The 22,055-nt window shown below is 43.1% G+C and overlaps 1 protein-coding gene across 4 annotated transcripts in view; it reads left to right on the plus strand.

The window, feature by feature from the left end:
- The first annotated feature begins 4,986 nt into the window (after positions 1-4,986).
- HNRNPUL1 (heterogeneous nuclear ribonucleoprotein U like 1) overlaps positions 4,987-22,055 on the plus strand; it is a 73,066-nt gene continuing 55,997 nt past the window's right edge. Inside the window, exons 1-10 of one of the 4 annotated variants that reach the window (XM_086938623.1) lie at positions 4,999-5,061; positions 5,294-5,519; positions 7,955-8,089; positions 8,847-8,979; positions 12,572-12,639; positions 13,290-13,429; positions 15,398-15,497; positions 16,826-16,938; positions 18,638-18,904; positions 20,113-20,235. In XM_086938623.1, the coding sequence (XP_086794749.1) occupies positions 5,480-5,519; positions 7,955-8,089; positions 8,847-8,979; positions 12,572-12,639; positions 13,290-13,429; positions 15,398-15,497; positions 16,826-16,938; positions 18,638-18,904; positions 20,113-20,235 (1,119 nt within the window). In that variant the 5' untranslated portion in view covers positions 4,999-5,061; positions 5,294-5,479. Of the gene's footprint in view, positions 5,520-7,954; positions 8,090-8,846; positions 8,980-12,571; positions 12,640-13,289; positions 13,430-15,397; positions 15,498-16,825; positions 16,939-18,637; positions 18,905-20,112; positions 20,236-22,055 lie in introns of all 4 variants that reach the window. The other 3 variants (XM_086938624.1, XM_086938622.1, XM_086938621.1) reach the window with 3 other exon arrangements.

The following is a 22,055-nucleotide window of genomic DNA, read 5'->3' on the forward strand; positions in this document are numbered from 1 at the left end:
GGTCTGTGGGTATGGGTGCTGTGCCCAGGGCCGATGGCCACCATGAGTCGTCCCAGGCAGAGGGTGAGGATCCTAGGATGAGAACTTCCGCTTTGTCTGAGTTAAGTTTTAGGCGGCTGTTTTTCATCCATTCTGCTACTTCTTTCATGCCTTCATGAAGATTGGTTTTGGCGGTGTTAGGGTCTTTGGTGAGGGAAAGGATCCGCTGGGTGTCGTCAGCGTAGGAGATGATGTTAAGGTTGTGTTGACGCGCGATGGATGCGAGTGGACTCATGTAAACATTGAAGAGGGTGGGACTGAGTGATGATCCTTGTGGTACACCACATATGACTTTGGTGGCTTCTGATTTGAATGGGGGAAGTCGGACTCTCTGAGTTCTCCCAATTAGGAACGAGATGATCCAGTCCAAGGCTTTTCCTTGTATTCCGACGTTGTTGAGGCGTTGTATGAGGGTGCTATGACAGACTGTGTCGAAGGCGGCGGAGAGGTCGAGTAGGATGAGGGCAACTGTTTCTCCGTTGTCTAGAAGCGTTCGGGTGTCATCTGTTGCTGCAATGAGGGTGGTTTCGGTGCTGTGTTTGGCTCTAAAGCCGGACTGTGAGGGGTCGAGGGAGTTGTTGGATTCAAGGAAGGCGGCGAGCTGGCTATTAACGGCTTTCTCAATGACTTTGGCAGGGAATGGGAGGAGGGAAATGGGGCGGTAGTTCTTAAGTTCAGAGGGGTCAGCTGTGGGTTTCTTCAGGAGGGCACTGAGTTCTGCGTGTTTCCAGCTTTCTGGGAAGGTGGCGGAGTTGAAGGAGCAGTTGATGACATCACAGAGCTGGGGTGCGATGGTGGAGTCTGCTTTGTTGAAGATGTGGTGGGGACAGGGGTCGGTTGGCGAACCTGAATGGATGGAGTTCATTAGGCGGATGGTGTCTTCAGTGGTGATTGGGTTCCAGGCGCTAAGGTTGTTAGAGAGCGGTTCGGGTTTGGGAGTGGGTGGGGAGGGCTGTTCTTTCGGAATGTTCATAAAGCTGTTATGTATGTCAGCGATTTTGTTGTAGAAGAAAGAGGATAATGAGTTGCAGAGGTCTTGGGAGGGAGTAATGTCTTTTGAGGCTGCGGTGGGGTTGGTAAATTCTTTGACGATGTTGAATAGTTCCTTGCTGTTGTGGGCGTTGTTGTCGATTCGATCCTTGAATGCTGATTTCTTGGTGGATCGGATCAATTGGTGGTGTTTGCGGGTGGCTGCCTTGAAGGTGGTCAGGTTGTCAGTGGTTGGGTTTTTTCTCCATGTTTTTTCGAGAGTGCGGCATAGTTTCTTAGAATTCTTAAGGTCATCATTGAACCAGGGGGCTTTTTTGCTACCTTGTTTGATCTGGTGGTTTTTTAGGGGGGCTAATTCGTCAGCGCTGCGAGTTGAGTGATGTGAGGAGTTGGTCGGTGGTGATTTTGTTCCAGTTTCTTCGAGGAGCAGGTTGTGGGGGGTTGTGAGTCGTGGTAGTTTTGTAGCTGAAGTGGACACAGCTGTGGTCCGTCCAATGGAGAGCTGTGGTATGATTGAAAGAGATGTGTTTGCTGGAGGTGAAGATAGGGTCGAGCGTGTGTCCGGCTAAGTGGGTGGGGGTGTCAACAAGTTGTTTGAGTCCGAGATTGGCCAGGTTGTCCAGAAGGGTGGTGGTGTTGCAGTCGTTTTTCTTTTCTAGGTGGAAGTTGAAGTCTCCCAGTAGAATGTAGTTCTCGGAGGGGAGGGCATGTGGGCTGATGAAATCAGTGATGTCTTTGCTGAATTGTTTACGGGTTCCTGGTGGTCTGTAGATGAGGGTGCCTCTAAGTGTGGTCTTGGGGTCGGTGCAGATCTGGAAGTGGAGGTGTTAGGCGGTTGTAAGGTAATCGTCGAAGCTGGTGGAGATTCTGATGGTGTTCTTATGGACGATGGCGATGCCGCCTCCTGTTTGGTTGGTACGGTCTTTTCGGATGATCTTGTAAGCGTTCGGGATGGCTATGGCGATGTCTGGTGCTGATGATGCGTTCATCCAGGTTTCTGTAAGGAAGGGGATGTCTGGTGACGCAGTATCGAGTAGGTCCCAGAGTTCTGTGGCGTGTTTGTGGATCGAGCAGGTGTTTAGCAGGATGCATTTCAGGTAGTTAGAGTCTGAGCTGTGTTTGGAAGTCGTGGATTTGGTGTGGGTCTTGCTGCAGGCGAACTTGCAGGAGTGGCAGGGGAAGGGACCGTGGGTATGTCCTGGGGCAGCTTCGTAGCATTGTGGTGTTCGTCCGGGGTTAAGGGCTAGGAGGGTGGCGGCGTCAAACGTAATGCGGGAGGAGTACGGTTTGCGGGGGACAGGGGGTCTGGCGCTGGGCGCGGTCCAGGCGCGGACGGGCGTAGACGAGCTTACCTTTGGCGCACCTTCGGCCGCATAGGGCGCGACCGCTGCGCGAGAATGCATCTGTCATATGCGGATAGTGGAAGGGGAGGGGCGAGGGAGGGTCAGCAGGGAGGTGGGTGGAGATCAGGGGAAGGAGGCAGGACAACAACAAACAAAATGGCAGCAAGCAGGCAATATCAAAACAACACTGGAGCACAATGTAGGCAAGCGCGATGTGAATGGCGGAGGCGCAAATACAATTTACAATTACAGGCACAAATACAATTTCAGGCAGCACAGCACAAGAACTGCTGTCGCACAAGCGCACCTTGGCAGTCAAGCGTGACGATCTAAATGGACTCAGTAGATTTAAACTGTAATGCGCGGCGGGTGGGGCAATCTAGTGCTACGAACCAGCTAGATGAATCTTTGACTAAGCAGGCTAAGGCAGAGTGCGAGGTAGGCTCTCAATAGGTAACGATACCGGTTGAGGAGGCTGGGAGCATCGTGTGGTGCGGCCGCTTCTGCTGAGAGCAGGACGGTCACAGCGCGATCACGGAGGAGCTGCGAGGTCAGTATCAGTGGGAGGGAGGGTCAGCAGGGAGGCGGGGTGGAGATCAGGGGAAGGAGGCAGGACAACAACAAACAAAATGACAGCAAGCAGGCAATATCAAAACAACACTGGGGCACAATGTAGGCGAGCGCGATGTGAATGGCGGAGGCGCGAATACAATTTACAATTACAGGCACAAATACAATTTCAGGCAGCACAGCACAAGAACTGCTGTCGCACAAGCGCACCTTGGCAGTCGAGCGTGATGATCTAAATGACCTCGGTAGATTTAAACTGTAATGCGCGGCGGGCGGGGCAATCTAGCGCTACGAACTAGCTAGATGAATCTTTGACTAAGCAGGCTAAGGCAGAGTGCGAGGTAGGCTCTCAATAGGTAACGATACTGGTTGAGGAGGCTGGGAGCAGCGTGTGGAGCGGCCGCTTCTGCTGAGAGCAGGATCAAAGAATATAGTGACCTCAGTTGCTTTCTTTGAAGCATCCTCAGGCTTGATGGTTTGGGGAGAACAATTTGGGTTTTTGATTAGGCCGAAAAGTTTTTTGGGTCTGTTTTTAGCTGAATCGAGGAGGGATCTGAAATGAGATGTTTTTTCCTAGAAGATGTGCTGGTAGTATTTAGATCTTGCTGAGCGTAAACAAGAGAAGTTGGGGGTGGATGGAGAATGTCTCCAGTGCTTCTCCAAGATTCAGAGGTTTTTCCTTTCGTCATAGAGAGCTTTGTTGAACCAAGGAGCTGATGGGGTGGGTCTTTTCCTTTTGCTTTGGAGTGGAGCAACCTTGTCGATTTCGACTGCAAGGATTGAGAGGCAAAGGGGAGTGAGATCGTTGACATCCATATTGGGGTCTAGACTAGGAAGTGAACGCATAGCAGAATCACATAGAATCTCAAGATCAATGTTTTTTGTGTTGCGGAACCACGTAGAGGCTCTTTTAGGTTGGCCGAGAGTCAAAATGTGAGAGAGGTGAAAAAAGAAGGGAATGAGGAAATGGTCAGACCAGTCAACACGGATGGGTGAAACAGTGGTAATCTGGTCTGATTTGGATATCACAAGGTCCAGAATTGAGCCCTTGGTGTGTGTAATTTCCAAGCAGTGCAGTGCCACCATTGCCTAAGTAACGTTTGTTCTTGTTTTTGAGTGTCTGTCATTTATTGCAGTTTTTTGCCTCTACTTGTACTTTGTACGCTTTTATAACCTGCACATTTGTCACTTTTTTGTCCTGTAATGCACCGTTTGCTACCTCTTGTATTTTGTATGCTCACAAATGTCACTTTTGCCTCATGTAACTCATGTTTGCTTTTGTAATTTGTTCACTTATAATGTTCTCCTCATGTATCGGTTCTGTTCCTATTGTGAAGCGCTCTGACACCTTCGGGTAAAGTCTGCGCTTTATATAAAAGCATAAAATAAATAAAAAAAATATACTCCAGGCCATCATAGGAACCATTACACTGTCGCTCAAGAGATCCCGTCCAAAGATGGCCCTCGCACCAAGTTCGTTTGGATAACGTCCTCTGTCTCTGTTTTAAAAAGTCCGTCGTCAATACAAGCTCACCTGAACTGTACTGGTAATGAGACGTGTTCAAGTCCCGCTGATACACGGTAAATAATGCTGCTACCTAAAAACGAGAAGCGATAGTTCATGAAAAAATTAGGAATCCAGCAGACTCGGAATATGTGTCGAAAGCTATTGTAAAAAAATGGTCCCAAATTTATAGAGCTGTTTTGTAACTTAAAAATAATGGTCCCAAATAACTTTCGGTATTATTTTTCTTTAGGCTGCAAAGAGCGCTCTGCCTTGTATTGTAAATTGTCGATCTAATATGGCGACCATGATGGCGTAGCTCTGGAGTATACCTGAGGATCATGTTCCGATTTTCTCTTTCCATTGTTAAGGCCTAACGTTGTCAAACGACAGCCACCATCTTGGCACAAAAAAAACACACACACAGGAAGGCCGATGTACCCTTAACCGGAACCTATACTTTTCATCCAATCCTAGCCCACCAACTCCACTTCTGCACCAATCAGCAGCGCCAGTGTACCCGGTGGGCGTGTTTAGTGCAGGAAAGACCTAGCAGGGCGGCCATTTTGTGCTCCTGTGAAGGGTTCGTGGAGCGACTTTTTTTCAAATCGGGAGGTGTGTTGTGCAGCCGCAGAGCCCGCGCACACGGCAGAGGACCTTTTAGGCCTTATCTTGCCTTGTCGTGTGTTCTCATGCATTCTCTCCTTGTAAGATCTTGTTGTTCCTTCAGAGCTGGAACATAAAGGCTTTCGCCCTCATACGCTCAGCTGCCTTCCCGCCTTGATGTACTTTTTCATATATTTTTTTCTTTTTACATTTTAATCCAATTTTAATTTGCCGCTTGAAGTCCACAGGGAGAGAGGAGGAGGGCGGCACGAGGTCTACCCACATACTGAGGAAGCTGCGGAGGTTGCCACTTCAGAGCGGCCTACACTCGTGGGGTTTAAGCCGGAGCTGGAATAAAGGTTGCACATAACCCCGGAGGGCTAGCCAGGAGCAACGCAAGCGGTCGCACGGCGCCTACGGGCCCGCCATGGAAGAGGGCCGAGGCTTCCGGGAATCGCGCAGCCGCTGTGAGTGAAAAAGCCTTTTATTGTGAGAATCGAGTGGGTGAAATCCCTGGGGAAGGGTTGAGGTCGGGTTGGACCATACTCTGAGATTTCTCGCAGCTTGATGGGAGATCGTGGCAGAGAAGATTAACCGTTAGGTTCCAAACGTGCAAATGCACACTGTGGGTGCTTTCACAATATTTTATTTTGAAATGCTTCCGGCTTTAAAAATTATTTTTCTGTGGTTTTGATCCGCTTAAATTGTGTTGGATCAGCTTTATGACTGAATTAGTGTGTTTTCTTCAGCAAGGATCAAGTAGACAACATGTTTGAGGCATAAACATGTCCAATCGCGAAGTAAGGGCCTGTATTTTCTGGAGATGGTCTTTGGTTCCAACCATTGTAATTAGGCGACAGTGTGTTCATCAAGGTTCCCTACTGTACTGTTTCGAATCAATGAATGGTGGTCACTTCCACCAGAGACTGGACACATCAGACCAAATATTACGATAGGTGTGATTGAGGTGTTTTTGACCATACGGTGATGTTTTATAATTCTGTAGATGAGATGGATTGTAGCGGATAGGGGGGGTACTCATGAAATTTTGTGGAGGTAGCGACAACCTTCGACCACCACCAGAATCCAACGCCTAAGACTGATGCTTGTCTGCTAATTATGATCTTATTGTAGTCTATTCGTTACACATTTCTGCTTAGCTCTTTTCTAGAACTGGCAACGCTTCATCATATGACTGAGATCCTCCAAATGGTATTATCCCAAATACCCAGATCCGCCTAACTTTTCTACTAGTAATAAAACAATAATGGCCTAGCAGTTAAATGAGGATCCCTTTAGCATTAGTAGTTGTGTATATATTTTAAGTGATCTGAATGTGTTTGGGCTTTGCGGCTGTTGAATGTGGTAGTAGCAACAACTTTCTGTATTATCCGCCTTAAACCGTAGCCCGTGTCTTCCGTGATGCACACCACAACTCTGTTTATTAGTCGGTTCCAAAATTTAGCAGATTCAATTGTGATTGTATTAATTTAGCTCAAATAGACCCTAATGAGGTGTTTTAAGATCCTATGGGGTGGGGGGCGTCTCTTACTCAAGCGCGTGATTAGTCCGTTTTATAAATGAGCTAGGGCAGACTAGGTATTGTCATGTTGCAGGTTTATCATATCCCAGTTGACCATCACCAGGTTGTTGGTAGATATTTTAATGCAAAAAAAGTAAGCTGGAAACCCTGGGTAGTTGTCAAGATTTAGCTGGAGGGCAGCTATTTTATGTGGCGCTCACTACAATTTCTTCAACACTCCTTAACTGCTTACTTTAAATATGTGTTTCTGAAGCTGTTATTTAGCCTAGTGCCACCCATGGTGTACTAGAGAAAGTGATCCGTGTGTTATTTTTCCAGTATGTCTGCTTTTCTCTTTTTCCACCTGCATAGATAACACTAGCTAATCTTACGCTTAAAGACGTTGCTGTATGAATGTAAAAGACTTTCCCATTTTTTCCCTCTTGGTCTGGATAGCACTAGGCTTTTAAACACAAAAAATTATGCTTAAAAACTCTGCTAAAAGAAGACCTCTGGAGTGTTGTTGTGCTCCATATAAAGCTGCGCCCCCTTTTCCAAACCTAAAACTTGGGAACTACTCTGGCTCTTGGCTTCCATTTTTGCAGGAGTTATGTGTAAGTTAACCGTAAAAAGCTTTGGTAGTTATATTAATGCTGTATTAAACACAGTGTTTCCATGAAGATTGCTAAAAAAATTAGAATTGTTTCACAAACCTACGTGGGCATTCATTTATTTCTAAGCTGATCTCTAGACCAAGGGTCTCCAACCTTTTCTGTAGCAATAAGTCCTTATGTTAAATGAAAATCTTCAGAGCTACTAATATTAGTGATGTAAAAGTTAACATCCCACCCAAAAGAGTAAGAAGTTATCATTTTTCTGCATTAGACAGGATTTCCAGCAATAATGTAAAACGGCTTGGAGAATTTCAACTGAAATATTAGTTACACATTCTAGCTGCAATCCACCTGACACCAAGGTATAATATACATGAGTACTAAATCTCTCCAACTCATGGCATTAAGTACATTTAAAAAAAAATTCTACAGACAGCATATGGAGTTGGGAAAATACATTGGCTTGAATAGATGCTTTTTTATTTTTGGTATACATGCAATAATTCAACCAAGTAAAAGCTTAATAGTCGTAGGCTGATTGCGCACCAGAGAGCTTCACTGGTAGCTAGTGAGCTACTGTGTAGCTTACCAGCTACATGCTGGAGACTCTAGGCACTGCCTTGGGGGATGCTCAACCGAACAGGGTATTATTCTGGGTGGAAGCACCCATCAAAAAAGTCCCGAGGGGGGGGGGGGGGGGTCTGCCGGGTGGCATTATTTTCTACCTCTTTGTCAAACTTTAATTGTAATTACTCATTTTTTCTAGTTGATCTTGATGATCATTGCGCTCCAGATAGAGGTGGTCCTGGATACACCTCTTTCCGTCAAACATCCATAAAGCAGGAGAATGAATTTGCTTTTGACAGAAGACCACTGCTGCAAAATCAGCCTCTACACCCAGGTAAGAACTAAGTCAGGATTGTAAAGTAAATCATTGACTATCAATATCTTTATAGAATTTAGCTTGCTAGCCTTCAACGCAAATCAAATTATCCCTTGAAAGCCCCAACTTTTCACAAGTCGTTGTCCAACTACTGAAGTCAACTTGTAAGTTATGCTTTTAGGCAAGAGTTTGTGGGCAATGATAGCAACTCATTCTTTAAGTATCCACAAGAATGCTATTCTGGCTCCGGATCCAGCATTCCTTTGATTTATTCCGTAAAATCCGGACTGAATCTTTTTAGCGTAGTTGGTTCTCTATTAAATCGGGGTTTGAGGTCTCCTGGCATTTTACTTGGAAACTGCTTGGGCATGGACTGCAAATTCGTTTGGTTAGAGACTATGTTTGGTGTACTCCGGATTCACTCTTAGCGAAGTGGCTGTTAAAGACGTTTTTACAACAGCCTTGGTTCTTTATACCCTGCTATTTCTGTGTGACACTTAGATTAAAGCGGTTTTAGACAGTTGATAGTAACTGTAAAATTACGTTATTATGGCTGTGTTTCTTCAGTTACTTCTTGTGTTCAGTGTTTGGTTAAAATATCATATCAGCATGGATAATAAGCCAAAAAGTGGAGGATTACCCAATGATATCTCTCTGCCCATATTAAAACTCCCCTTAACAGTTAAAACACTTAAGTTCATGTGGAGGAGCTTTGCAGTGGTCAGTCTTAATATTTCCTAGCAATTTATGAGCTGAAGCTTTTCTTGTTTGGCAGTCAAAACAGAAATTAAGCAAGAGCAACCTACTTCTGGCTTCAGTGGTCCTGGCCAACCAAGGCCCCCACAAGGTCGCAAAAGAGGTTTTGATGAGAGAGGGCCAGGATTCCCAGAACAGAGACCTGCAAAAAGGTGGGTATATCTGTTTTTTAATGTTGTTTTTTAATGTTTGCCATTATGTTAGATCTTTTCGATTTAGTTATGTGAGTGTTTCATTCACATGATTTAATGTGTGAGGATTTCATAGGAAAAGTTACCCAGCTGCACAATTTACTTTTATTCCTTCAAAATTATAGATGGTTTTAAAGTCCACTCCTTTTCCCTGGCTGTTTGTACTTCCCTCTTTATTTACAGCAGCCGACTGTATCTTAGCTGAGATAATTGCGGAGAAGGATTAGAAATGGCAGAACAATGCAAATGAATGCCTGGAGGGAAAGATGGTTGTAAAATTCATGGATCTAAATGCCATAGCCAGAACCATAATCGGAGGCCGATCTTGTAATGGGTTGCCTCAATGTCTAGGAAAGCATGGACGGTGTTACTTACTCAACCTTATATGCCCGTACACTCAATTGCTGCCGAATATCCTGTGCCTCACACACACACACACACACACTTTAATGATTCTCAAAATGCCGGACATGGCTCCACATACGAGAATACAAGTAACAGTCGCTGTACATGTCCTGCTTCCAGGGCTCCAGCATAACTCCGATTGGGAATATGTTTTTTTTTATTTAGACTGTAGTCTATAAACATTACCACATAAACATTCTAAAACAATACTTAAAATAAACGTTTTCAAAGACACCCAATGAATAATACCTAAATACAGTAAGTGAAAATAAACCATGGTTGGGAATCTCATAAAAACCCACCAACTCTTTACAATTTATCTAACAAACCTTTTAAAAATCCCCTGTATCACGATTAAAAATCTCCCAATTCCACAACTAACATCTAGGAATCTGAGAGCGAAGTGGTTTTAAAAGTACTTTCCGCTCATCTAAAACCCATAATCAGTCCAATAAAACGTGTGCGCCATTGTCTTCATCCCTTAGGTGCACATACCCTGATTATCACTACTTTTGTGTTCCTATCTGCATAACGTGTTTATCCCAACCCTACATTTTAATGCTGTGTCCTTGAGCGTAGCATTAAGTAGGGCACCGGTATATGGAAAACTATCATAATTGCTCCGACTATATAACCTCTTCAGTGCTGATGACAAAGCCAGCTCGTCATGAGTGTTACCTGCGCTACACGGATGACGAGCTGGCTCTGTCATGAACAATGGGAAAGTAAAATGTTCCGCGCAGGAGGGGGAAAAGCCTTAGCACCCAAGGTGTAAACAGAAATCGAATGGAGGATTTTGTCCTCATACCGCACACCCTCCTCTCTTGCACAGTTCGCTTCAAGAGAGCATAGCTCCTGTTTTACTGACCCAAGGTCCTTGCTTCCACTGATCCGGCTTTGTCAGCCTAGTACAGAGATCTTTTCACCTATATCTTACTTGAATAGCCCATTTCAATTCACTATTTTCTATCTCTGCTTTACAGAGTTGCAGTATTTTGCGGATGTCTTCCCTTGTTAATCAGTGCCAAACCGTTGAGTGGCTAACACCCAACATAGCTCCACGCCATGAGCAGGCACTCTACCCTTATGACTTGAACCATAGCAGAGGGAGGCCATGCAGGGAGTCTTTTCCCGCATTTACACTCTTCAGGATTCCAATCCAGCTTGCCCCTTAATGTTAGTATTTCCATACCATACGTGAATTGGAAGTGGAATGTTGGGCAACGGTCTTTTTGCAGATTACCTAAATAAAAGCGAGCTCGCCATTCCACATTGTTATTGCCAGGCGGTTTTCTGGTCCAGGGGTTAGTTAACTTAAGGGACATGAAAGTTTCCTTTTTCCTCTTGAGAGAATTGCATACCAATCCGATCACCAACTGTTAGTTTGACGTCCTAGCTCATCACCTCATTCCTGCCATAAATATTGCTCAAAGATTGGACACCTCATTGTCACTGTTCGCTCCCTTCACATACCAGCTGCCAAAACAACCGGATATTTGTACCAATCACCAATTTTTGCTTGTAAGTTATGTTTTCATTTCCCTCAGCATATTTTTTTATTCAATTTTTGCAGAATTGGGCCTGACACCGATTTACTGTATCTTGCTTTTTCCGGAATGGTCTCCGATTTTTATACCCTTAGTTTTAACCTTCTACAGTCATTGTTAAACGGCCACGGCTGTTGCCCTGAGTTGCATAGTCCATGTTCCTTTTTCCAGGCTCTCAGACTAAGTTTTACGCTCAAGCAATTAACAACCTGCTCTCCCACCTGGTCATACCATTTCAGATCATCACCCAGCTCCTCTAGTACCTCTAGCATCATATAATCTATCAGCAAGTCATTGTGTACTTTTAGACTTTCCTCTCTCCGTTTTATGAGTCTAGGGTACTCCGCTTGCAGAGTTACAATGTCCTCTCTCTGCTCACGCTGTCCTACCCTAAATATTATCTGTAAGGGCCAGTGATCACTACCCTCAGTATACTACTGAGGAAAGTGTTAGGCATTGGTAAAGACAGTCCATTGAGCATGCCTTGTTTCCTACGTGAAAAGTCTGTTCGGCCAGGCGAGAAGTATCCACCTGCCCATTTACACAAAACAGCCGTATAGACCATAACAACTTTACAATGGCTTCTTCGTGCACAGAACCACTGGGTATAGGAAAGACTACAGGAATTCAATAGGAATACAGATTTTTGGTACATATATTCAAGAATTCGTTTTTTAAAGTGTCCATTTCTCCCTTAAGCATAGACAATGTTTAAATCCAGATTTTCTAAGGGCCAGGTTACTTCTTTGGTTCCAAAGACACCATGGTCAAGAAAGGCATCTCCACATAAACACAAAATCATCAGTGTAACCAGATTACTCAACTTGGTAATAAGGTGACTTTCATTCGGGTTTTAAAGTCATGGAAAACTTTTGCAGCCTATTCAGTGAAACTATATTTTTATTCTGCTTACTGCACCGATGTACCAATTTCAGTATGTGGATGTCCATTAACAGTCAGGCCGCATGAGCTCCAAAGCACTACATGGGTGTGCTAACTAACATTGAAAGTATGTTTTTCCACATGTTAAAATTGCTTATTTTTGATATCTGCAGTTTCTGACTCCAGCCTTTAAGGGCACCAATGGTAGACTTAAAGTCCTGCTGTTAAATGTATTCGTGGGTGGTGTAAATCTAGTGTCCACATATGAACGTAATGCCATAAGTGCATTTCCTGCACCGCTTACTGTGGCCTTGTTAGAGAATTGGGTATGGAGTACAAAATTAACAATTCTTTTCTGGCTGTGACCTAGCACACTCCCTGAGAACTATTTACAGTCTCCTTTTGCCCACAGACAAAATCACTTGCATATCGCATTGAACAACTGGTAGTGAAGCACAGGGGCAAGTGAATTCCACACAAGTGGGTCAGGCTTCTTCATGCAATAGGTCTATATAAATCTTGGACTTGGCAACTGCTGCTGCTTACTAAAATGAGCTTGCAGATCAATTCAATCTTATCACAGATGATCACATAATGGTGAATGTCATCCTAGAACAGCAGTACACCGATGATAAACCCTTGTTTAAAAAGGGGGCACATTTATGTTCTTTGGTCAACTTTTGGGTAAGTAGATGCTTTTTTCCTTTTTTTTTGTGCAGAGGGAGAGATCAGCCTCCAGGTGATGACGACGACAGTTTTGACGATACCCTTGTGGTCCTAGATACATGTGAGTTTTCAAGCATTTCACACAAACACTGCAGCACATTCACTTACCATATCCTTTTAAAGATGCATTCTAACACTAGACTTATGCATGTTCTATTTTGACTCGGAACTATAAAGCATGGTTGCGGCATAGTGTGGCTTGTGAGGGAAGCATTTTGTTCTTGTACTACTATTTCATAGTTCTCTAATCACACTTTATGATCAGGGGAAAAAAACTTCGGACTGGTTTTTCACATTCATTTAGATAAAATAAACTTGCACTTAGTCTGTGTGGCTTGTTCATTAGAATGCTTTATTAAAATCTGACAATCATGATTTTTTTTTTTTTCTCTATAACACAAACTTAAAAAACTGTTCAGAAGTAATTGCTCTGCCTGCGAAAATAAAAAATAGACTGGCGTTTAAAGTTAGTTCTGTACCTTAATGTAATAATCCTTTATTGGCATCTAGCATGGTTTTTGCCCCCTTTGTAATGCTGCACAGTAATGTTTTGTGGAAGCTGACTTGCACAGATCAGACCTGACCTGCTTAACATGGTAATTTTGGAGGTTGGCTCCCCACACCCGAAATTTAATATTTGTACCGGACACCATTCTCAAAGTTGCTTTGGAAAAAACTGACAGTTGCTTTTTTAATTTTTTTCTTCTTCAGACAATTGCGATCTCCATTTTAAAATAGAAGGCGATCGTTGCACTGGGTATCCTTTGACCATGGAAGGATTTGCTTACCTGTGGTCCGGAGGAAGAGCAACCTATGGAGCCAACAAAGGACGAGTCTGTTTTGAAATGAAGGTTAGCATAACCATTCTACTTTGCTGACGGGCATATGTACTTTGACATATCCTTTTGTGACAGCTGGTGAGATTTTAAGATGACGTCCTCTGCTCTCTTGTAAAATGTTCACACCGTGCAACTCTGCTGGCAGAACTCAATGCTTGTGTTTATCTGTACACCATCAGTGCCATGTAATGTGATTAAAGCACCCATTATTTATTCCCATCCTGAGTTAAGTTGGCTACCATCAATTCACCGCAGTCTATTCGGTGAATAAATTTGGTAGCAGTGGATTTATGAACCAGAAACGCCAACTGTACCAGTTTAGGTAGGATCTCTTCTGGCCTTTCCTTAAAGCTCTAATCCCCATTGTCGATGCCAGACACCTTCATTGTGTGGCAATGCTTTTTTAATATATTTTTCTTGCCATTCTCCGTGCTTGCTTGCGTGAGCAGCAAAAAAAGGGGGAACATTACAATTTGGGATGACTGTGTCCGACTAGTTGTTTAATCTCCCTTCACTCACAAACGGATTCTGCTGTTGCAGGCTAGGGAGATGACCTTGCCATTCCTGCTTTGTTTTGTCTCCTGCTCAAATTGAATAATGCATTGCCCTTTCCCTGTGTACTTGCTATTCTAAAGGTAGGGTAAACGGATGCAAGGCTTGTTCTGGCTGAAAGCGCAAATCTACTTTTACCAGTACAAACTGGCCTCATCCTCTGAGTCCTTTGTTCAGACCCTGATAACTGGACCACAGGAATGTGCACTTACTCCACAATGCTGTAGTAGTTCAGTTGCGAAATAAAATATTCATACTTTATCTTGCTGACTTGCCGTGGCGGCTGAAGTATGAACATTGCTTTCTTGATTTTATCTTCAGTTCAGTTGCTTGTAGAACACAGCAGATACGTTGTGCACTGGCGTTGGAAAAAAGGGTCAATTGGAGTATAATCCCCTGGGTTGCAACTCCCCTTACCTTTAGCCTAACCTTTTTAGGCCAAAAAGGTTTTCACAAGATTTTGACATAGATTCTGACATGCATAATAGAAAAGAGGCTCTTTAGCTGTCCCAGGTCTACTATTTCTACTGGTGCCCTTGAAAATCATACCGGCAAGTATGGCTGCTAAGTGGTACCTGGAATCCAGTTACCTGGACACCAGGGAAACATACACTATTCCCTTGGGCATTAAGAGCTTTATACATTATTATTTTTTATAATGTAGTTTATTTTTTACTAGGGACTATTGAAGATTTCTCCATTTTATTCCTATATTTCGCCCAGTCACCATTGCAAGAGTTTACCTTCTGCTAAGCTGAATAAGATATTGGCCATTGAGCTAGTGTTGCAGATATATAGTGTCTGGTTGTAACGAGCAGCGCTGTTTGGGTCCATCAGTATTGTGGCCCTGGGAAAACCTGCACAAGTCAGTTCAGTAACCACTGAATGTTCCTTGATGCCAAGAAAAATGGTCAACATGTGCCTCTATTCTTTGATGTACATTACATGGTTGCAGCCACCACAGTGTAAAATATGTCCAGGGCCACTGGAATTGTGTGTTTCTGTGGCTGCAGCCTTTTTCACTTAGTTATTGAATTGCCACATAATCCAACATCCGATGCATAATCTGCAGGCGTTCAATAAAAATTGCTCAAACGGGTGAAGTTTCTCGAAATGCGCCGACGTGTTCCTTCGAGAAGGTTAACAGATTACCTTTTTATTTGCTTATTTCTATATTTTAGTTGTTTTGCCCAGACAGTATTACCCAATGTAAAATTGATGCAATGTACTGCATTATGCAGCCCAATTTTGTCTTTTCTTGCCTCATAATTTAGTCAACCCTGCTGCTTAATTTGATGCTCCCTGCCGCATAATTCCAGTGGCTCTGAATGTTTTAGCTTTGAGAGGCATTTATGAAAATTATTTTTGTTAGGCTGTTTTGGCTTGGTAAGTTTACTCCCATAAATTTCTTTACTTTCCCAAAAACAGATACTTGAAGAAATTGCTGTGAAACATCTCCCTGCTAGTGAACCTGATCCTCATGTTGTGCGAATTGGCTGGTCCATGGATTCCTGCAGTACTCAGCTGGGTGAGCATAAATATTGGTGTTAAACATGTGAGCATTTGAATGAGAAACTGGTGTGAGAATCAGATTGGTGGTTTGCCAGTTTCTTCCTCTTGGGTGTTAGTCCTTTCTGGTCCTTCTGGGAGAAGATCTGGAGTCCAATTTGTGTTCTGAGCTTGTGGTCATGTGTCATACCAATTTCCTGTCTTTCAATTTAGGAGAACAACTTTTTTTTTTAAAGCTCAAATGGATCAATTTCCAAAAAGGCAGCAACTATGTAGTGCATTGGAAAGCCCTGTACAGATAGACTGGTCAATTTTCAAGCTTGCCATTATTATTGTTATTAATCGATTCTTGGTATAGCGCATGGCTACCCTTAGGTATCCCAGCGCTGAGTTTTTGGGTGTATATGAAACTAACGAGGAGTAATCTAGTGCTAATGTGTAAAGATGACAAAATAAGTACATAATGCCTTTAGAGACAGGTTTTGAGTTTGCCTCCTTCTGACCAAGGCCCCTTCAGAAGTTGACTGAGTTGGTGGCAGACACCTTTTAGGTTCTGCTCACGACTTTCCAGGGTGGTTACAATGTTAAGTCCCGATTTTAGCATTTGAGTCTATTTAGCTTGCCATTTGTCAAAGTGTTGTACTGACAATGGAAGGACTTGAGTTACGATATGCATTTTGTGTTGTGTGCCATAACTGGTGAAATGAATCTTTCAGTTTTGATTTCTCTGAACCATGGCATAGCATTAAAAAAATATATATGTATATTTAATGATTACACATTCATCTGCAATTACCCATTCTGCACTGCACACAGCCTTCTGCCAGACCCTGCACGACACCTCCCTTAGTCGTACACGGCGGCGTTGATCACAGGGCTGGCCCGGTCTTGCTGTGGGCTTAATGTGTGTCTGCCACATTTCTTGCACTTTTTTAAAACCGCACCGTCATTATTGCCAATAATGTGTGTCATTTGGAGAATGCGGAAATTATTTGCAAAGTTCACAGGGGAATGCTTGCAATCATTCACCAGTTTTTCATTCGACCACTTTCATATACAGAATACCACATGCACTCACACACAGAGTGTCTTTCAGGTCAGGGCAAGACTTGTTGGCTTGGCCGGTGCGTATTTCCTATTAGAGGATCTAGATATGTGGACTTTGCCCCTTATTTTTACACTGGTAGCAATGAGTAGTTAATCTTTTACCCCCAAAAATCATTTTCTGCTGTCCTTATTTGTCAATCTTATTTTTTATGCTTGCATATATGCATTTGTCCATTTAAAAAAAAATGCAGCTTACATGTGTTTGTATGCAATTATACAATCCTGCTTTTATTTATTCAGGCGAAGAGCCATTTTCTTATGGATATGGTGGTACTGGAAAAAAATCTCAAAACTCCAAGTTCGAGAACTATGGAGAGCCCTTTGGAGAGCACGATGTCATTGGATGTTATCTTGTAAGTATGTGGTGTGCCCCCCTCTTAACAGCAAGTGTCCTCCGCACCAATGCTTTTCCCTCATGCCTCAATTGTATAGCAGGATAAGCAAATGCGTAAGTAAATAATGGCCTGAAGCGCAACCCTGATTAGCGCCCCCCATCCCTGACACTGCACCAGACCGCTGGAGTTGTGTACCCCAGTTTGAAGACGTCTGGTGTAGAAGGATATTTGATCTACAGTTTGTGATATCACAAGCCTCCTAACTGGTGGGACTTTCCTGAGGCAATCATCCCATCTGTATTCTAGCCTTCCTTTCACCAGTGCGAAGTACTTCCTTCTGCTAATGGCATCGATAAGTATCGTCACCCAGGCAGCTTGCATCCCCCTAAATATCAGGAAGGTCTGATATGTAGCCATTCTTCATTCTTTTAGCACACCTTTTCCACTGACACTTTTGTGAATATTAGGGAACGGTTATAGGGGTATACATGAATTCACTAGCGTGGCCTCTTGTACTTGTAGCCTTGTAAATCACCATCAAGACATTTACTAGCCCACTCCTGTTCAACTGGTGTGGTGCCATTAAAGAGGGCAGGACTTGTATGAGGTTTATGGGTCATTTATATGTTAATATTTTATCTATGTCCTGCAAGAGATGGTTTAGTCTGTTTAATGGCATAGAAGATATTCCTGCCAATGAGGGCTGCTATGGAACCCAATTTGTTCTCATTCCTAGACTTTTGAGAAATTAGATTATTAGTTGAGTAGTTGTGAGACCTCACCAAGTAACGTCGTCACTATTCTATATCCTCCCAGTTAATTCAGTCTTGGGTAGCTGTTGTACAGAGCATTCAGGCTTAACTCTAAGAATCAGGTTTTAGCCATTTATCAGTACTAAAGAAGTTGAGTCGAAAATGTGAAACAATGAAAATCTCACTCAAATGTATGTAGATAGTATAAATCTTACAGAGCAAATAGTAACCAAAGCGTCAAATTTCGGATCGTGGCAACAGAAAGTCCTTGCCTGTTGAAGGCTTCTTGCACCATTTGTGCCTTTTTTTTGTATTCTTGGAGCCTAACAGGAGGCTAGCAAAATAACCTGTGTAGTCCACTCTTATGCCATGGATTTAAGTGGGAGTAGGTTCTGCCCTTGAAGGTTCTCTCTATGTGTAAAATAGCAGACCCTAGTCATTTTGAGTAAAGTCCTTTTACTCAGCAGGTGCAGTCCTGTGTTTTTTTTAAATGTTTTTATTTTTTACAAGTCCAACAGTGTTCTGAGCAATGTAGCCAGGAATGCCACTTTCATGGTTGGTACTAGTTTGTGGGTGGAGGTAACGCTAACCAATGGGGAAAAGCTTCCCAGGGGCAACCCTACCCACTTTGACGTTATTTCCTGGGGGGTTCAGGGATTGCACTGAACATTCTCGGTGTACTTTTCTGCCCGAATCCAAGATGTCTGAATCTTTCTTTACCTGGTCAGAGCTATGGGCAGACAGCTGAGTGTGTCTAGGGAAACCAGCTCTGGCACAGGTTCCTTTGCCCCCCAAAGAATCCCCTCCCTCAGCACACCCGCTGGGCTTGGTTCCACTCTGACTACTTATGGCAGGGGCAGCCCTAAATGTGGGAGTATATCCGTTTGTGAATATTTGGTCGTTCATTTAATTGTAATGGTGCCTGAAGATCGTTTTATCATTTGGTTTGTTTCCCTTATAATTAGGACTGTGAGTCCAAGAATGGTGTGGAAATGTTGTTCACAAAAAATGGTAAATCTCTGGGACCTGCCTACAAAATCAAGAAGGAGACGTTGTCTGGCAAAGCACTCTTTCCACATGTTCTTGTAAAGAACTGCTCTGTTGAATTCAACTTTGGACAGAAAGATGAGCCCTTCTTCCCAATTCTGCCAGGTTACACGTTTCTGCAACACGTACCTCTCTATGATAGAGTTCGTGGTAGTGTTGGCCCAAAAACTAAATCCGAATGTGAGGTAAGTCTCATATGGAATTCTATTGCTCTTCGTTTTTTTTTTCCTCGCCATACATTTTTAGTATCTGTTGTAATTTGTTACCTCAACTATTAAATAAGTTAAGTTCCTGTTGCAGTAGTGTATGTATACTCATCCTCTTCTTTTTTTCATTATTTGTCACTGCTGTGTGCAGCCCAAAGCGCAGTTGCTTCATTTCGTCTATTAAACCTTTCTGAATTTAACCGTGTTCTTATATGTCCCCTTATTTTGTATTTGCAAATCTACTGAAAGAAACCTCTTTAGAAAGAAAATGAATACAATTTTACAGACGTAAACTTAATAGTTGCTTATATTGTATATAACGTGCCACAATTTAATCTAGACATCCCACTGCGCAATCTCCCACCTGTCTTTAAACATTTGTGTATTTCTTTAGCCCTAAATAGTATCCTCAGACCGTGTCATCGGTACGTGTTGAGGTACGGCCTCTGTTCATGTTGAACCTAGCCTGTATATTTGTAGAGCATATATGTTCTGCCCAATCTGTACCTTCGTGCTGATTTCACAGTTATAATTTTAAACGCTATTCATCCTGTCTGAACGTGTTCTGAGCAAGATGGAGGTGTGTTTAGAATTTATTCTAGTAACCCATTGCTTAGTCAGCTGAACGTGAACTCGTCACTGCACCTTTCTGAGTTTGCGACTTGGAATGTTTCTTTATGCACAGTCATAAAGCTTGTTTGCAGATTTTTTTTTAAAATGTAGATACTTATCCAGGCACGCTTTGTAGGCTTGCATCACACTAACGATAGAAATCACTGCACAAGAAAATGCTTTAACAGACCTCGTAGGCACTCCACAATCGAAAATATGTTCAAAGACAGTTGCAGGAGTCCAAACTTATTTAAATCCTCTTTAGCACTTGCAATTGGCCACATTCCTACTCCAGTATGTGTCCACAGTGTTGAAGTTGTACATTGCATTATGTATGAAGAACAAATGTAGGCACTCCAAATTATTACTCTGCATAGCTGTCTTACTTATTCGTTGTCTTTAATAATGGCCATCTCTGTCCTGATGGATGTAACTTTTTTTTTGTTCAATTGCAGTTGGTTTTCCCCCGATGTATGTGCCCTTGGCTTTGCAGAAGTGATGCATATTTGGCCGTTTCACTTGGTGTCCTTCCATATGCAAGAATTTAATCTAATTAGACATTTTTTATTTTTAAGATTCTCATGATGGTGGGTTTGCCTGGGGCAGGCAAAACAACATGGGCAATGAAACATGCCGCTGCCCATCCTGAAAAAAAATATAACATACTGGGAACAAACACCATAATGGAAAAGATGAAGGTAAGTCAACTGTTATAAATTAACTGCATTTTGGCGCATTATCCCAGGCAGGACTTGAAGCTAAACGTGAATTGAATCAAGTAGTTCGCTTTCTGATACTTGGGAACAAAATCCTAGAAGTAGCCTCCAGTAAATAGTTTCCATTTTTATCTGACATCCGTTTTAGCTTGGGATAATGTTTTGGGATGGGTAAGTGACAGCAAACGGTAAGATTTCCAGCATCCCCATCCTATACTTGTTCTTGTATATTGTACGGGTCTTAAATTATTCATGATCAGTATTAAATAGGCTCATGTTACACCTCTTATTGAGGTACGGTTAGAGTGCCACTATACATTTGTTGCTGTCCGTTCCACCAGCATTTTTAATACATTTAAAATGAACAGGTAGCCTGAATTTTGTGTCCACCAGGGTTTAACATTTTAGTGTGCGACTTTTATGATTCAGATTTGGGATTAGCCTCTTGAGGCTTTCTAATATTAGTCTATAGTAGTTTATGAATGCTGTCTGCATATAACTTTCCTTTGTGTAATGGAGCGACCACAATTCTTCTTACTGTGTTTAGGTCTTGTCTATTACGGTATATTCCGCAAGGAATAAATAGACGAGAGTATTGGGGGCAAACCAAGGTAGGTCTAAACCATCGCAGATTTCGTACAGTTCGTGTGGAACATTCGAGCGGAGAGCGCGTCCACATCAAAGCCATCCGCCCCCCTCCCACAGGCATCTGAAGCATCCCCCACCATGCGCTCGGCCTCGGGCATTTCTCCTTCCCCCTAATTGTTCACCCTGCTGTTGTTCTGACCCGACACAGCAATGCTGCGCTCCATCGCTGCCGGCCGTTAAACATTTTCTGCCTGCAGTCAAAGCAAGTTGAATCTGTGTTAAATGTGCACCGCTTCCCGCTTGTTTTTTTTATTTTAGCTGGGGCGCTTCGCCATGCGCTGGTAGATAGCCTTATTTGACATAAGAGCACCTCTCACCGCAAGCCAAGCTGCTAATTTCTTTACCTCTCCTGGATATGTTACTTTTAGCTCTCTCCCTCCTTCTCGAAATCTCCACCTTTCTTTTGTTTTTATTTTTTATTTTTTTTATTATTCACAGCAAAGATTTAGACAAAGCAATCACAATTCAAATACTTGTCCCAAAACATTGCAAAAGAGCATTTTTCAATCCTCATAGTAATCACGGAACGCACTCCAAATTTTAATGCCCAGTCTAATTTTCCTTGGTCCCTTAATATAAAAAAAAGGCCCCAGTCCAGATTGTACAGGTTTAACATTTTAACACGCCATTGGTGAAGTACGCATATAGCCAAGTTCTGAGCTGGGATGGTGCAATGAGCTAAAAAACGGTGATGGATCAAGCCCTGATCTTTGGACTGGGTAAGAGTGGTCTGCTTAATTCAAACACTCTGTTCATCACCACCCCCTTTTCTGAATCATTTTTGTCCACCATAAGCATGGAAGAGTATACTCAGATGTGAGTCCCTAGCTCATTGCACCATCAGGATTCGAGCAAGCCGGGCCGAAGACGGCTGAAATGCCAGAAACCGGTCCCCGGTAGCTTGTTTCCTTCCCAGTATAAGAATTGGCTTGGTAGTTTGGTCTGCCCTGTTCCCATGATGCACTGGGCCAGGGTCAGACTAATTTGCATATAGCCAAGTTCTGAGCTGGGATGGTGCAGTGAGCTAAAAAACGGTGATGGATCAAGCCCTGATCTTTGGACTGGGTGAGAGTGGTCTGCTTAATTCAGACACTCTGTTCATCACCACCCCCTTTTCTGAATCATTGGTGAAGTACGGGCGGTTTTTCCTGAAG

Source organism: Lissotriton vulgaris, chromosome 9, assembly GCF_964263255.1.
Source record: "Lissotriton vulgaris chromosome 9, aLisVul1.2, whole genome shotgun sequence".
In the NCBI taxonomy this organism is placed as follows: Eukaryota; Metazoa; Chordata; class Amphibia; order Caudata; family Salamandridae; genus Lissotriton; species Lissotriton vulgaris.